Source organism: Balaenoptera ricei, chromosome 4 (assembly GCF_028023285.1).
Source record: "Balaenoptera ricei isolate mBalRic1 chromosome 4, mBalRic1.hap2, whole genome shotgun sequence".
Classification (NCBI taxonomy): domain Eukaryota; kingdom Metazoa; phylum Chordata; class Mammalia; order Artiodactyla; family Balaenopteridae; genus Balaenoptera; species Balaenoptera ricei.
The window spans coordinates 158,248,052-158,265,459 of record NC_082642.1 but is presented as its reverse complement, the minus strand read 5'-3'; the positions used below and the strand labels follow the sequence as shown (position 1 = coordinate 158,265,459).

Genomic DNA, 17,408 nt, shown 5'->3' with positions numbered 1-17,408 from the left:
GCTCCCTCTCCGAGCCCCCACCTCCAGGTGAGAGTCTTAGGAATCTTTAAGAAAGAGAAGCCAAACCCTGGTTATTTTTCAGTTGTGCTGGCTGGAGGGGTTGGAGGGGGACTGATGAAGGCTGTGGTCACTGGAAACGTCCCAGCTGGTCCGTCAACCCAGCGGCCCTGTGTGTGGGTCTGAGGACCACCCCACCCCCGTCAAGGGGAAGGTGGAATCACGCCTGAGGGCGGCCAGCCGGACCCGCAGGTGCGCGTGGTCCTCCAGCTGCCTGGGCAGCCCTCGCCCAGGGTCTGGCCTCCAGGCAGGCTGGTACCTTGGAGCTGCCGTTGTCCCCGTGCCCTGTGTCCCCTGCCTGCCCTCCCCGGGTCTCTTCTGCGAGAAGTCTCCCACTGTGTCTCCCCTGCCTCCCCTCCCCAGGGCCCTTCCTACTGAAGCCCACGCCAACTCTGAGCCCTTCAGCCCGCGATGTCGCCTCCCTGTGCCCTTGACCTGGGGTCATCAGCAAGCCTAGCCCATCCAGAACCTGGGCTCACCTGCCCCACGAGGGAGCTCACCCAGGGCTCCAACCAGAGCCTCTGAGGGTGCGGGTCCCTTGCCCACCCCGTGCCATTGAGGCCCCTGGAGAGGCAGAGTCGCAGAGGCCGCAGGGCTGGTCCTCGGAGGCCAGGAGACCTTGACCTTGACCACCGTCCCCATAGACCTTGATGAGCCTCCAGGTCCCACTGGTTAAACGTGGATGACAACACCTGGCCTGGGGGTGATGAGGGGGCTAGACACCCAGCCAGCAGGTCCTTGGGGTCCTCAAGACCCGGTTCCCTCTCCACCCCTGTGCTAGGAAGCAAAGCCGGAGACCCTCAGCCCCACCCCCGCCCAGCCCAGCAGCTCAGCATCCCTGAGGACCACCTTCCCCCAGTGCCATGGCCGGGCCCCTGCTGAGACCGTCCCCCAGCCCACCTCCCACAGGAGGCCCTTCCCCTTCGGGCCGCCGTCCCACCCAGGGCCCAGCCATCCCACTGGCCAGAGCTACTCGAACACCCTCCACCTTGTAAATCCTGCCCCATTTCTGGCCTCCCTCATCCGGCTATCTGCACTTGCCCCCTGGGGTCGTGGTCCACCCCCCATACACCCCTTGGGACCACTTCAGCCTCCTTCCAGAAGGCCCCTCCCCACCCCGGGCCCAGGAAGCCCAGCCCCACCCTGCTCTACTGGGTGATGGCACCTCCCGTGCCAGGACCTCACATCTCTCCAGGGACAACACCACCCAATGCTGTTTCCGCTCCCCCCGTGCCCGGCGCTGGCTGGACCCATGGAAGGTGCTGCCCGTCGGCCTGGCGTGGCCTTGAAAGCAGTGGCCAAGCGTTTGGAGCGGGAAGGATGGGGGGTGAGGGGTGCAGGAGCGTCACTGTGGCCTAGAGGCAGCATTTGAAGACGCAGGACCTGGAGCCATCAGCCCACCACGTGATGGACGCTGCAAACCAGAGGTGCTGACATGGGCCCAGGACCCCCGGCCCAGAGTCACCCCAGCACTCGGGGAGGCATGGGAGCCCCTCTCTGCACGTGAGATGCGAATGCCTCCCGGCCAGGACAAGCCCACTCCCCACACTGCGCCATAGAGGAAAGGCCCTCAAGTAAGGAGATTTTGGATGGGCCACGGCTCTCCAGCCACCCCGCATCCCCACCAATGCACGGGCACACACAACCGTTCACACATTCTTCACAAACACACTCCCACATGCACACACATGCTCGCCAACACACATGCACACGGACACATTCTTATACACGTGCATGCACGCGCACACACACGCTCGCCTACGCACATGCACACACGCACACTCACCTACGCACGTGCACACGAACATGTTTTCATACACGTGCACACATGTACACAGGCACACACATTCACACACAGGCTCCCGGCTTTCCTGCCCTTTCTCCTCCCCCACTGGCTCTCCATCCCGCCTGTGCATCAAAATCACTGGGAGGCTGTTGTAAACCCTGACTTTCCACCAGAATCCCTGCACCAGGGTGCAGCCTGGTCCCCGGTGAGAGCTCGGTCCTATTCTAACCCTTGGTTGGGTCCTCCTGCACTTAGAGTTGGAGGCCTCGGGGTGCAGGGTCTTCCCGGCCCCCCAGGCCACACGCGGACCCTCCCCGGATCGAGATCCAGACTCCCAGAGCCCCCTCCCCGCGCCCCATGGTGGGTCTGAGCCCGGCCTCACACTCTGCACGACGGTTCCGCACTCGCCCCACGCGGTCACCAGGATCACGTGTGTGCTGTTGTGGTCGCTGACATTGCAGGACGGGTGTCCCAGGTACAGGGAGGATTCAGGGATGGACTCCTGCTGCAGGAAGCGCTTCTGGATGGCGATGGCCACCTTCTCGATCTCACAGAGCACCCTGACGGCCCCGGTCAGGTTCAGCCGCGGGGACAGGCCCTGGGGGGCTGGGCGGGCACCCTGCACAGAGGCAGCCCCAGGTCCTGCTGGGGTAGGGGGCTGCTCTGGGCCGGGGGTCTGGGATGTGTTGCCAGGAGAGTCGCCTGCAAGGCACGAGGAGACAAAGGCATAGCGTGGGTCTGTGCTTTGGGACAGCCATGTGAGCCTGGCCAGCGAGGTGGCACAGGGCGGGGGCAGGGCAGGGGGCAGACAGCAGGTGGACCACCCTGCACCCTGCAGCAGCGCACACCAGGGTCGCACGTGCCAGCAGAGCCACACACATGCGTGTTGCATGTTCCTGCCAGCCCAAGCAGCTGGGCCTGCCCTGGTTCACCGTGGCCCCCGTGGCTGGGGGACTGAGGGGTCCCCTGCCCTCCCAGACTCTCCCAGGCCGACACTGGGCGTGTGCTGAACCCTTGGGCTTGGGATCAGCCATCACCCCTGGGGGCCCCTGAGTCTTATCTCTAAACTGGGCTAATGAAGTTTACTTTCTGGATCCTTGCGTCCCTTGCTCCTACTCCAGCTTCCTGCTTCCCTAAAGCACGCTGGGTTTCGACCTCTAGAAGAACACGAGGCTCTGTAAGAGCATCCACCGTCCTCGGAGGGCAGACCTAGGACAGGCCTCAGCCCTCCCGGAGCCTCCTCTACGGCCCGGCTCTGCCGCCTGCCACCCCGGCATCTGCCCTCTCATCTCAAGATGCTGCTCACCTGGCTTCCCGGCCCCAAGATGCAGTCCAAACCCCTGCTCGTGGCGTTCACAGCCTTCTCAACTGGCCTCACCCGGCCTCGCTGGGCGGGGTGCTCCCCCTCTCTCCCACCCATCTCCTGTAGGCACCACACGGCAGCCAGACCACGCTGCGTGCCTGGACCATGCCCGCCTTCAACAGCTCTGTTCTTACTGTTGTACCCACTCACCACACCCTGCCCCACCACAGCCCCCTCTGCTGGTGCCGTCTGAGCCATCCTTTAAGACTAGCTCGAAGACACCTCTTCCAGGAAGCCTTCCCTGACCACACTCATGGGACTGAAACAACTTAGTCTCCTCAGGGCCTCCTGCTTCTGCCTCAAGTAGAGCATATTCCATATTCCTTGAGACACTGTGTTCACTCCTATAAGCATCTGTCTCCTCTACTTGACCGCAGATCCCTGGATGGCAGGGGCCATCTCAGGGTCAACAGTGAATCCACGAAGGCCCCATGTAATGGGAAAAGTGCTGTGTGGACAGTGGGGCTGAGTAGAAACGCTTCCATGTCATGTGTCATTTGTCACACAGGCTGTATGTTTTGCAAGATCATCTTTTAGCATCTGAGAGGACACACCTGAGTTGATGTGTGTATTTTCTCATCAAGGGCATCAGAAGAAACACTCGGAGATGAGGCACCGCCCAGAAGGCTGGAGGGATGTGGAAGGATGGGGCGGCACAGGCATGTGCACACACACACACACACACGTGGTGCACACATGTGCACACACATGCACGGTACACACGTGTGTACACACATGCATTGTGCACATATGCATTGCACATGTGTGCACACATGCACGTGTGCAATATGCATTTTGCACGTGTGTACACAATGCATTGTGCACATATGCATTGTGCACACTGCACACATGTGTACACACATGCACGTGTGCACGTATGCATGCTTGCACATGTGCACACACACGGAAACTTGCCCAAGACATAAAAACATGCCAATCTCGTTTAGAAAAGACGCACTTTGGGGATGAATGTCCTTCAAAGAACAGGCTATCTGAGCGTATTCCGGACAAGGGATCCTGAGACTATTACCTTCGCAGGGTCTTCCAGAATATTCCACGGGGAGGTCGGGGATGCCTCCCTCGCAGCTGCAGGTGAAGGACCCCAGGCTGTTGCGGCAGGAGGAGCCCGGGGCGCAGTCGTCCTCCCCGCTGTCACACTCATCGTAATCTGCGGCGTTTAGGAAACAAGACAGGAAACCCTCACAGGAGGCTTGAGCATCGCGGCTCTGCCCACTGTTACAGGCAGCCTGCATCTCGGGAACCAAGGTTAAAATTATCAAATGATAGCAAAGATGGCCAGTTCTGCAGGGTTCGGGAGACAGGGCGGTACCCCGATTTTCTGCCGGGGATGGGGGTGGGAGGCGGGTGGCAGGAAGTCTGCAGGGGCTGTTCTGGAAGGAGGATGATGGGGGCGGATGCGGGGGGGGAGGGTGCAGGCAGCTCAGCATCCCCTCAGCTCCCTGGAGACCAGGAGACCAAGGGGCCCCACCTGGACCCTGGTATCAGGCAGAGGGACCCCGGCACACACTTGCTTTCATCTCTAAGCTCAATTACTTACCTTATGAACCATAATGTGCCTTTATTGCAGAAAATGGATAAAAACCAGGACAGCTTAGCAAAGAACATAAAATCCCCCCGTGAGGCCACCTCCCAGGTGTAAGCGTTTGCATGTTGGTGTATTCCCTTCCAGCCTTTTGAAAGGCAGACTGCAATGCAGCTAAGATCACGTTTTATACACAAATGTGAGTCCTGCTTCCATCCCATTTCCTTGGGTCAGGAATATTTTCTATCTCAGCAAACCTCATTTTTAATAATTGCCTGACAGTCCATGGCATGGATTACCAAAATTGACTTACTACCTTCCCTATTACGGGACTGTGGGTTATTTCCAATCTTCTGCTTTTAAAGTAACACTGAGAAGAATGTCTTTGCATGTAAACTATAGTCCACATGAGTTCTGTTTCCTTAGGATGGAGTCCTATAAGTGCTATGATCGTGTGCTACATGCAATAAGCCGGATAAAACATTAAGGAAGAAAGACAAATATCATATGATATAGCTTATCCGTGGAATCTAAAAAATTGGTACAAGTGAACTTATTTACACAACAGAAATAGAATCACAGATGTAAAAAACAAACTTATGGTTCCCCAGGGGGTGAGGAAGGGATACATTGGGAGATTGGGATTGACATATACACACTACTAGATATAAAATAGGTAATTAATAAGGACCTACTGTATAGCACAGGGAATTCTATTCAATACTCTGTAATGACCTACATGGGAAAAGAATCTAAAAAAGAGTGGATAGGTATATATGTATAACTGATTCACTTTGCTGTACAGCAGAAACTAATGCAACATTGTACATCAACTGTACTCCACTAAAAATTAAAAAAACAAAAACAAAAAAGCAAAGTAAAAAAAACCAAAAAACCAAAAAAACAAAGTGGATGAAACATTTTTAAAGCTCTTGACAAATACCAGGAAGTGTGAGCAAATCCTATTCTCCCAGCGCTGTGTGCAGGGGCTGCTTCGCTATCAGGATTATCTTTAAAAAAAAAAAAATTCCTTGTAGATGGGCAAAAAGAGTAACTCATTTTAATGGGAATGCCTTTGATTCTTCCATCTTTGTTAGTCACGTGGGAGTCATCTTTCACATATGGTCTATTTGGGTCGTTTGTGCCTGTGTCTATTGGGTTCTTAGTATTTTATTACCAATGTGTGTGATCGCTCTTTATTTAGGATATAATACTTCATCAGATTGTTGAAATTACTTTTTGGTTCACTGCTTGCTTTACAATGGTGACTGTTTTGTTTGACATGAGAGTTTTAACTTTTTATAGAGTCAAAGAGTCCAGGCTTTTCCTCTGCAGGCTTAACCCTTCTCATTCCAAAGATCAGAAAAATATTCATCTATATTGCCTTTGATTTTATCCACACATATAACTATAAGCCTTTTATCATTTATTCTCAGGCATGCTATGTGCTAGGGTCTGAACTGTGTGTCCTCAAAATCTGTGTGTTGAGGCCTTGACCCCCAGTGTGACTGCATTTGCAGGTGGGTCCTTTAGGAGATAATTAAGGTTAACTGGGGTCTTTAGGGAGGGGCCCTGATCTGATAGGACTGATGTCCTTATAAAAAGAGACAGCAGAGCGCTCCCCCTCTGCACACACAGAGGAAAGGCCATGTGAGGACACAGCAGGAGGGCGGCCGCCTACACGTCAGGAGCGGGCCCTCACCAAAATCAGCCGGCACCTTGAACTTGGACTCCCAGCCTCTAGAACTGTGAGAAAATAAATGTCTGTTGTTTCCATCCGTGGTATTTTGTTACAACTCCAGCTGACTAATACAATATGAGAAGAGACTCTAAATTGCCTTTTCTCCCTGCTTTTCTTTTCAATTATTTTTCCTAGGATCTCCTTGGAAACTATGCTTGGGAGGAAGTCTGACAGCAGAGAGGGACCTGTCTGCCCTCAGCCCATGCAAGAGCAGCAAAGGAGGGAGGGGCAGGACGCAGCCTGCAGAAAGGTTGCAGCATCCCCGGGAATCTTTGCAGGTTCACCCGAAGATTTTTCAACACTTAAACCTTTTATTTAAAAAAAAAAACCATAGGAGCAATAAGAGAGATGAGGGTCCTATCTGTTTCACATTCTCATCTAATGCAGGGAAGCCCTCAAGAGGAGGCGCGTCTTTCAGAAACAAAGCCAGTGGCTAGGATTTCACTGCCTCTCCTTTGCAGCGTGAGCCGCCATCGGGGTCCAGCCTCTGCCTACCCGCTATGAAGGGGTCACCTCCGACCACCTCCAGCAGAGGGGCATTCTGAAAGGCGGCCAGGAACGTGGCAGACACCTCCCGGACATCCACGTCTGCGATGACCAGCAAGTTGAACTCCACCACGACGCTGCCCCTGGAGATGCGGGTCACTTCCACCTGCACCCCACCTGTGTCCAGGTGCTGAAGCATGGAGGCTGGCAAGGAATTCCGCACCTTTAGAGAAACAGGTCTGGTGAGAAGAACCGCGTGCCGAGAGAGGAAAACGGGGTCCTCGTCCTAAGGTGGCTCCTCTGGGGATTGCAGCCAGCAGCAGCGCTGGCCTTGGGAAAGATGTCAAGGCCACAGGTCAGTGCTGCCGAGTCCCCAGGCCCGGCACGAATGCCGGTGGGGTCTGAGACACGGAGCCCTGTCCCCCAACCAGAGCCAGCCGGTCAACGTGGGGCTAAGTGCCAAAGCCCCCCCGCTACGGGGCTTGTAACTTGGTAGGGGGCTCACAGCGGCATTTAGGATCTGCTGCTCTTAGCTCAGAGCCCCGGAGGGCAGGGCTGAGCAAGTGGTCCTAGGGAGGGACACCACCTCCCCGACTCCATTTTTTCCAGGACAGTCCTTGTGACCCGCATACTGCAGAACACTTCCCCTTCCTTTCTTCCTGCTGCCTTTCCGAAAACTGCTTCCCCGTGAGCACCCTACTGAGACAGATAGTTCCTGCCTCTAAAAGCCTTGTTCATTATTCCATCAATTTGGACAGAATCCTACATCACACACCATATTATTCCATTCTAGCCCATCATGGCCAAAATGCCCAGAAAGGTACCCAATCTTGTAATGAGCTTTAAGTTGTGCATATAATGCAAATGTGCTATGGAAGAGCCCACTTCCACGGTTTGCCGTCAGAGAGAAAACCTGGTCTGCATCTGAACTGCATGAGGTTCAAGGCACAGGCTCGTGGATTCCCAGCCTTGGGACAGCCAGTGTGAACAAGTCTGTTGTCACCCATCAGAGGGTGCAGATGCCCAGGAGACCCCAGAGCCTCCTGCAGTCACATGGCTGCCACCTTTATCATTGGAAGAGTTGGTCTTCTCTCTCTCTCTGTCTCTCTTTCTCTCTGGGATTTCCAGAGAGGGATCTGCCAGAGTGCTGGATTAATATCACTTTTATCTGCATTTCGAGCCAGTCTCAAAGCGAACTGAGCGAACTGTTCAGCGAACTGTTCCTGTCAGTTGCTAGGAACTGACAAAGAACAAAGTGACACATTAACCCACAACCTCCCAAAATGTGTCCTAATGTCCTATGTAGGTGTTAAGTTGCATAATTATTTGCTATCCTGAAACTCTAGACAGACAAAAACTGTCCCCCTAAATAGGCAAAAGATGAAAAGTTTTAAAAAGGAGAGATTAATCAAGGAACTTAGGGTAGCACTGAAGCTGCCTCATGTGACCACCAGAGCTATGTGAACTGATTTCAGTGATTGTTGTTTAATGTGACGTGTAACTATCATTTAACCTAAGGAAGATTTGATATTGTTGTTTAATGTGATGTGTAACTATCATTTAACCTAAGGAAGATTTGATATACATATGAATCAAACCATCAGCAGCTCTTGAATCCACACACTGGGCCAGAAGCTGGGGACCTCAGAATAAGTAAAGCAGGATCCCAGATCCTCAGAACAAATAAAGCAGGATTCCAGATCCAGAGGAGTCCCAGTGGGGCAGTTCCTGGAGGCAGCATGACTGTTTTATCAGGAACGCTGATGGGATTGAACGGAATCACCAAACAGCGCGGCCACCAGCGTTGCTAAGGCTAAGGCGCCACCGTGTTATGACTCCACCAACAGGTGGCGCTGCCGAGCTCTCTCTAGTCTGCGTCTTAAACCCCCAGAACAAGGAAAAGCTAAAATGTATGAGACGTCCTCTATGCAAACAAGATCATGGCAAGTGCATTCTCTATTCATCAAAGGGTAATCTAACCACCAGCAAAAAGAATATTGAGATTGCTCCTCTAACTAAATTGTAACAATATACCATCGCAAAGAATGCCAGTGGGTTGGCGGAGGGCACTGCAAGGAAGAGTAGGAAAAAGAATTTTTTTAAGGTCGGATCATAGTGGCATTATTCACAATAGCCAAAAAGTGGAAGTAACCCAAATGTTCATCAGTGGATCATGGATAAAGAGAATGTGGTCTGTCCATACAACGGAATACTATCCAGCCATAAAAAGGAATGAAGTTCTGATGTTGGTACAGCATGGATGAATCTTGAAGACATTATACTCAGTGAAATAATCCAGACACAAAAGTCACATATTGTATGATTCCATTTCTATGAAATACCCAGAACAGGCAAATCCATAGAGACAGAAAACACATATCTGGTTCCAGGGGCAGAGGGAAGGACAGATGATGAGCTAATGGGTTTCTTTCTGAGAGGATGAAAACTTTCTGGAATTAGCTGGTGGTGATGGTTGCGCAATTCTGCAAATACAGTCTAAACCACTGAATCACGCACTTTAAAAGCATGAGTTTTATGGTATGTGAAATAGATCTCAATTTTTAAATTTTTTTCTTTTTAAGGCCGGTGGAGGCTTTCTGCTCTACGGGATCCCACATCAATAAAGAAGTTTCACTGACCAGGAAATGATGTGAAGTAAGGATGCAGCAGAGGAAAAGGTGTGTCTCCCACCTGCTGATGTGTCTGTCTAATGGCAGATCCAGGACACAAAGGCACCACACCAGGGCTGGAAGTCCCAGCTTCCTTCGGAAACGAGAAGTCTATAGCACCTTCAGGTCTGGGTCCCATTTGGCTGCCACTAGGATGCTACCACCTCCCTCCTTCACATCCCAAGAGAAAATAAGGACCGATTCCACCAACTTACCATCCTAAAGAATAGCTCTAGGAAGGCCTGGTACTCCTTGCTGCTTGCGTTGCGGAAGGATTCTGAATAATTGACGTTTGCTATTCTGACTTTTCCACTGAGCTTCTGGGCCGCTGCAGGATGGAGAATAAACACGTTTGCAATGGTATCAGGTAGCAGATTACCATCTCTATCTTTTTTTTTTTTTTTTTTTTTTTTAATTATTTATTTATTTAATTATTTATTTTTTGGGCTGTGTTGGGTCTTCGTTTCTGTGCGAGGGCTTCCTCTAGCTGTGGCAAGTGGGGACCACTCTTCATCGCGGTGCGCGGACCTCTCACTGTCGCGGCCTCTCTTGTTGCGGAGCACAGGCTCCAGACGCGCAGGCTCAGTAGTTGTGGCTCACGGGCCTAGTTGCTCCGTGGCATGTGGGATCTTCCCAGACCAGGGCTCGAACCCGTGTCCCCTGCATTAGCAGGCAGATTCTCAACCACTGCGCCACCAGGGAAGCCCCCATCTCTATCTTAATAACAGTATTTTTACGTTGGCCAGGAAGAACATCAAACTGAGGCTGATTTGCACTCTGTAAAGAAGGAACAGCACCTGGTACGCACAGACACAGCCCCCAGCTCCGGAGGACGACGGGACAGAGGCTGGGCGCAGAGGGAGACCCTTCCGGAGGCCGCGGAACCAGCTCAACCCCTGCGTCTCTCTCCTGCCTGCCTGGAGAGAGTGTGGCAACAACTGGAGAGTGTGACCTGACCTAAAAGCCATCAGGAGCAGGAAGGTGCACCGGTGAGAGCAGAGGTGGACCCATCTCAGGCCGGGGTCACACACGCGCGGGCCGCTCCTCCCCGTTACCTGTGCACGAAGTGGCCACGTAATTCACCAGCAACCCGGGATAACTCTGAGAGTGAAAGGAGGCACGATCCGGTAATGATGCCGAGGCTCAGCTGTACGCCAGCTGTGCAGGCAAACCAGGATATAGATAGTGTCGCCTTGCCACGCGTCTGCTTGGATCCCACAGCTCAGGACAGAGCGCCCAGAGGTCCTACTCTTCCCTCCGCCATCCCCACAGCCCTGCCTCTCCCTGCTTCGCACTGGTCTGTTCCATCTGAATCTTCTCCCTCCGAGTAGGGCTTCTAGGAGTACGTGGTCCAGGAGCATCGCCCCGCTGCATGCTGGGTCCCGAGTAGCAGCCGTCTCAGTTCTTGTTCAGTGATTCATCAGGTATCTGTGAAGCCCCTGCTATGTGTGGGGTATTCTGGGCAGTGAAGGAGGAAGGCTACGTTGTCCTGTTGGGTCTGAGTGTCCCTCCCCCAGGAGCGTGTTGCCCAGACGTGTGACAGACCACAAAGCTGTCCCACTATGTGTTCCTGGATGAACCCCAAACCCCATATCCTCGGGATCATGGCTGTCACTGTGCCTGAGGGCCACCGGTCCAGACTCACAACAACTGGAGAGTGTGACCTGACCTAAAAGCCATCAGGAGCAGGAAGGTGCACAGGTGAGAGCAGATGTGGACCCATCTCAGGCTGGGGTCACACAGAAGCGCGGGCCACTCCTCCCTCCAAGCACGGGTGAGACCTTCAGATGGCAGATGTACCCGAAAGCCCAGCACCAGCTCTCCCCCGGGGCTGCCCTGCCTGACCCTCCGGCCAGCAGCGACCTCCACTTCTCCAGCTTGCCATGAACTTGCACTTGCCTTCATCACCCACATCTCCTCTCTAATTTCCCAGTTCACAGCTAATTCGTATTTTCAAGCATATAAAAAGAAGTTCTAAACGTTTATGACTTAAGCATCCCCCAATGGGTCATCTTAGGCATCTCCCAAGGGATGTGCACCCCATCTCGAAGACCAGTGTTATCAACTCTTAGACAGTTGCCCAAGATTTGAGGACTAATCTGCAATATCAGGTCTGCCCTTGGCTGTTCAGGTAAGCTGGACATTCAAGAAGGTACGTGGATGGCAAATGCTAATGAGGAGAAAAGAGGAATTTTATCTGAATATATAACTATCGACAAGGATCAGCTCCACCTTATCAGAGGCTACGTTTGACTTGCTCAGTTCTACTCCCCTCCTTTTTACTCTGCAGCCCCAGGCTCAGTGGGCGGGGAGGGGGGCACTCACAGATCTGTCCATCATCATCCTTCCTGAAAGCCAAGTCCAGGTCTGTTAGGAGTGAGGATGGTCACGGGAAATGGATAGACCAGCACTGCACCCATTTCCCTGCCACGTACCCATGAGGACACAGATGAGCGAGCGTCTGCAACCTCTGCAGAGTCGGGAGCGCTTTGCAAAGCAGCCTCTTCGTCCACCACCTGTCCCTGAAATAAGCCCCCTCCTGTGTGGCCTTTGGACACCAGCTGAGTATGAAGTGAGCCAGACATTCCTACACTGAGAGGAAAATGGAATCCCAACATCCACAAGTTCATGCAGCTATTTTAAACCTTAACCCACCAAAAATCTTTTTCATGCCTTTTCTCCTCCCTTTAAGAACCAATGGCAAAAGCATTTCTGAAGCCCGTTACCTGTCCTCACTTTCAGGTGGGCTCTGGCACTTTCTTTTCCACATGCTTTGACCACGATCTCCACCAGGTACAAAACGCCAGGCTCTAGGCCAGACAGTGTCAGGCTTGCGTTCCGGGTCTCCAGGTGCACAGTGGGGGTCCGCGCAGAAATCAGGGTGAGCTGGAAAGTGGGGCGCAGGGTGAGATCCGCCAGCCATGCCACGTGAAAGCCCGTGCTGGTCACATTGGAGACGATGACCCTTCTGATGGGCATGGGAGCTGAGAAGTGGAATATAAATGCCCTGATTAAAATCAGTCCAACGTTCCCAGGAGACAGGAAGGAGAACCAAACCCCCTCCTCGGGGACATGAGAGTCCTCAGGGGAGGCCAGCCCAGGAGAGTCAAGTCCCCCAGCTGCCAGCTGCACACGTGGATGCAGAGTCCCTGGACAGCCCCTGAGCCCTGGGCTCCCAGGGACGGCACCCCTGCCCCTTAGGTTTGCTCTGTGTCCACCCCTGAGGTCCCGGGACCTCTGGAAACAAAGTTTTCTTGAGCAGGTTCTGGGCGGCTCCTCCAGAGCGGCTGCCCCCCTCAACCCCTGGGCAGACTTCCCAAGGAATCAGCATGGTGGGCTTTGCTGGCTACAGACCATTGCTATGGGGGACTTGTGTGATTTACATGGGCTTAAGAGCTTAGTTTTGGATCTAGCACTGTGCAGCAGAGGAAATGCATCCACGGAGCTGCATTTAACAGTTGGATGCAATCCAGGGCCAGGCTAGCTCAGTGAGCTCACACAGGGATGCCAAGGCCACCTCCCTCCGTGGGAGTCGCAGGGCCAGACCCGTTCCCTGCACAGAGCGGCTGCCTGTCTCCTGGGGTATCACCCAGGGGTCTTGGTGATGGCTCAAGCCTCTACAAGTAATGGGTAATGTGGAACTGCCGGGGGTCAGTACGGCTGGGAGGGTACAGAGCTGCTGGGGGAGCTGCAGCAGGCTGAGGGGGGGGCAGAACTTCCGGGGAGGTACAGAAAGGTTGGGGGCCCAACCCTGCTGGGGGGATGTGCCCCGAGCTCAGTGCACTTAATGCAACACATGCCCAGCTTCCTGCTCCAGCTGTTGGCAACCGGGAGGCTTAGGAAGGGGGAGGGCCGGGCTGGAGAGAAAGTGGGGAGACCAAGTTCTCACCCTTACTGACCGCCAGGGGACAGAGCTGCACTGCGCTGGGTTTGCCCTACCCAGTGTTGCTGGACTGCCCTGGACTGGACGACTGCGTGAGCCTTTGCCCAAGGGAGCTCACACACCAGCAGCTCCACGTGGCCCCTGGGACGCACCCTTCTTGCCACTCACCGCAGGCTGGGGTCTTCAGAGATGCAGGCGTGTTGGCCGAGGGCAGGTCTGGGGAGCCGGAGGGTCCAGGGTCTGAGTTTTTTGGCCACGTGGGGTCCAGAGGTACTGGCGGTGTGTCCCTTGTGGGGAGGCTGGCGTGCCACTCAACGTGGTCCATGGGGCCCTGGGTAGGAGCGGGCCGGAAGGGCGGCTCCGTGGTGGAGTTCGGGGGCAACCATCCAGGGGAGTCTGGTAGGCTGTCCATGGCCCCAGGAGGGGAGCTGTGGGTTGGCCCAGGAGCCCGGGAGGAGAAGGTGGTGCCAGCCACCCTGCTGGCCGTCCACCGGCTGGTCCCCAGGCCCGGGGCCACGCTGGCCTCCTCCTCCACGGCTTGCCCAGTGCTGTTCCTGCCATGACCGAGCATGCCGCTGACCCCTCTCCTGGGTGGGAGCCCTGCGGTCCAGGCCTGGCCTGCTGCAGTGGTGCCCCACGGGTATCCAGGGCTGGGGGACAGGGCGGGGGTCTCCAGGCCGAGGGCTGTTGTTTCTGTGCTGGGACCTGGGGCTGTTTCGCCTGTCACCGGAGATGGCGCACCACCCGTGGGGCTCACCGCATCACCTGCCGAGACACATCCTCTCTCAGACGGGGCATCTGGTCTACTCTGGTCAAGAGCCCCCCCCAGGTGACCTTAAGAGGGGGCACAGGCTATCCCCACGGGTGGTTAAGAATGTTTGACACGGCCCATGCTCGTGGTCTCCCAAGAGCTCTCTTGGAAGGCCTGGAGCCTCTCCATTGATCAGTGAGGATGCCGTGACCCCGAGATTAGGGGGTCCACCTGGGAGGCTGCAGAACCAGGACATAAACACAAGACTTGGTTCTTGCAGGCCTCAGATGGAACATGGATCCACGGGCCTTTGGGAAATTGGGATAATTTCCCCCAAATGTGTGCCCAGTGTGGGGCTAGGCTCTGGTCACTCTTATCAGCTTGCTGGCCGACAGAGGTATAAGAAAAAGGGTGGGAGAAGAGAAGCTGTGTGGGTCTTAGGAAGCAGGACAATATACACAGTAGTTAAGGACTAGAGGCTTTCTGCCAGGGAACCATTCTCTGCTGCTTCTTCCAGCCAGAAAGCCTTTGCAGGGATGGCAAACAGGTAGCTGAGCACCTCTGCTGCCCACCCTGTGTCCAGAGCAGACATTGCTAGTCGATCACAGCGTTTTACGTCTGTATATGACCTCCTCCTGCTTCACGCCAGGTAGCCCCAACAAGCTGATCAGACCTGGCCCCCAGAACATTGGGGCAGAGACATGCCAAGAATGGGGCTCAGAGGCCCCACATGAAGGCCTTCTCCACGCTCACCGGGCTCCTACACCATCTTGGGCTCCTGTCCACCCAGGGAGGGACCCCTGCCCACCCAGGGAGGGACCCCTGCCCCCAGGGGTTTCATCATGACTTTCTCTGACCCTTTCATTCATAAAAATAATTTAAAATCATACTTTCAAACGGCATTGGTATAAAGACTAGATTCATAATTGATATTTACTGTTATTAGATTATTTTTTTCTTTTGATTTTAAAAGCAATTAAATCATTCTCATGGGCCCCTAACAGTATGGTGGGCCCTGGGCGCTGTGCCCACGCTGCTTGAGGGAAGCCGACGCTGGTCCACCCCAGGTCCTCAGGGAGGGGGCTCAGCCCAGAGCTGGGGGCTTGGGGGCGGGGCGCACCGTCACAGGCCCGGCCCGGTCTGGAGGGGTGGGCGTCCCTGGCCGTCCGGCACCGGCAGGTGTACGAGCCCTCGAGGTTGATGCACTGGGCTGCCGGCGAGCAGTCGTGCTCCAGGCTGTCTGCGCACTCGTCCCAGTCTGTGGGCAGGAAAGAGACAGGACGGGAGCGGGTGAGAGAACCACCGGAGGCTGCTCAAGCAGAGCTAGATGGTGGCAACTTCTTGCTGACCGTCTTTGCAGCGAACGACCAGAAGGATGGAGCAGGGCGTCAGTGAAGCCCTTGGCATCCAGCACCGGGGCTGGCGGTGGGGTTCCCTGTGCAGAGCCCTCCCTGAAGCTCCTACTTGGGCCAAGGCGACGAACCGAAAGCCCGCCCTTGCCCACCTCCACCGCTGGCTGATCTGGGGGCAGAGGTTAGGGAACGTTGGGATTCCTGTGGAGGTATCAGCACCCACGGGTGTGAATATATTCCCCTCTTGTTTATTCTTTGTTCATAAGGTGCTTTCTCTTCCCTCTGATGTGCCAACATCCTCTCATATTTAGTGTCTCAAGAAAGAAACAGAAAAGTAACTGAGCCAGGAGGTATCCAGTTAGTATAACATGAACTTTCCAAGACACAGATAGGACGACTGTAAATACAGCCTCCCCGAGTCTGGGAAATGACTGTGAGAGACCCCAAAGCCCCGTGCCCCTGGGAAGCCCTGACCCTTCTGACCTGGGCAAGGAAGGCTCAGAGAGCCCCCCAGCCCTATAAATCCCCCCAAACCCTCCCCTACTACCATCCTTTCTCGGCCTCTGAACTTGAACTTATTTACAAAACAGAAATAGAGTCACAGATGTAGAAAACAATCTTATGGTTACTGGGGGGAAAGAGGGGAGGGATAAATTGGGAGATTGGGATTGATATATACACACTACTATGTATAAAATAGATAACTAATGAGGACCTACTGTACAGCACAGGGAACTCTATTCAATTCTCTGCAATGACCTGTATGGGAAAAGAATCTAATAAAAGAGTGGATATACATATATGTACAACTGATTCACTTTGTTGTACACCTGAAACTAACATAACATTGTACATCAACTCTACTCCAATAAAAAATAAATAAATAAAAATAAACCCTTAAGGAATCAATACTCAACCTGTATTTCAGGCTGGGAGGAGCCGGGGGTCGGGGGGCAGTCTTCCCACGGCTCTAGAAATCCATCCTTCAGCCCAGGTCCGGCTCTACGGGTCACTGCCTGTCCCATCCCCGCCCAGGAGAGCAGGTGGCTGTTAACAGAGTTGCATCTGCCAGCTGGGGAGGCTGGGTGCCTCGACGGGGTGAGGTTACCCTTGGGGAGTGGCTACCAGGCTTCCCGAGAGCTGCAGGCGGGGTCCCCGAGCCAGGCTCAGGGCGCCAGCGAAGCCCGGACTTGGCTGGACTTCAAGTCAAGATAAGACATGAGTCCAGTTTCGTGCAGAGAAAACTCTGCCACTCGGTGCTCAGAGGCCCGTCTTGTGGTTTTCAGTTTTGCTTCATGTGATCTTCACAGAAGCAGCCCCCACCGAGCCCAGCAGACTCATCAGCTGATGCAGCAGTTACACCCCGACCCAGATCGCCCTGGAGCGCAGCCTGACCTCCAGGTGGCTCGAAAGTGCTGGGGCGTTAAGGCCGGGGCTGGAGCCAGACCGGCCGGGCAGCAGGGCCACGAGGAGAGCGGAAGTCCCCGTGGAGACCTGAGCTCAAACCGCAGAGCACTGGAAGTTATCTTGGGGAGGTGACTCCCCACCTGCTTCGCTCCGCCAGCACGTGGCTCAGGGGTAAGTCTGAGTAAGATGCAGACAGCTCTGCTTTGTCGTGTACAAAAGCCCGAGGCCTGGCAGTTCTTGGGTTCAGAGCGGGAGGCGGGTCTGCGAGCTGTGAGAGCGGCCAGGCGGCCTTTGCGCCTCCTGGGCTGCCAGACGAGGATGTGGACCAGCTCCTGGTGCAGGACCTGCCCTCTGCTCCTGCCGGGCCTGA

The 17,408-nt window shown here is 54.5% G+C and overlaps 1 protein-coding gene across 1 annotated transcript in view; it reads right to left on the bottom strand.

The window, feature by feature from the left end:
• Positions 1-17,408, bottom strand: part of UMODL1 (uromodulin like 1) — a 58,068-nt gene that overhangs the window by 9,967 nt on the left and 30,693 nt on the right. The window contains exons 10-17 of the mRNA XM_059922299.1: positions 15,400-15,537; positions 14,053-14,293; positions 13,697-13,911; positions 12,372-12,629; positions 9,861-9,973; positions 6,986-7,199; positions 4,237-4,374; positions 2,226-2,545 (exon numbers count right to left, since the gene is read on the bottom strand). Of these exons, the coding sequence (XP_059778282.1) occupies positions 2,226-2,545; positions 4,237-4,374; positions 6,986-7,199; positions 9,861-9,973; positions 12,372-12,629; positions 13,697-13,911; positions 14,053-14,293; positions 15,400-15,537 (1,637 nt within the window). The remainder of the gene's footprint in view (positions 1-2,225; positions 2,546-4,236; positions 4,375-6,985; positions 7,200-9,860; positions 9,974-12,371; positions 12,630-13,696; positions 13,912-14,052; positions 14,294-15,399; positions 15,538-17,408) is intronic.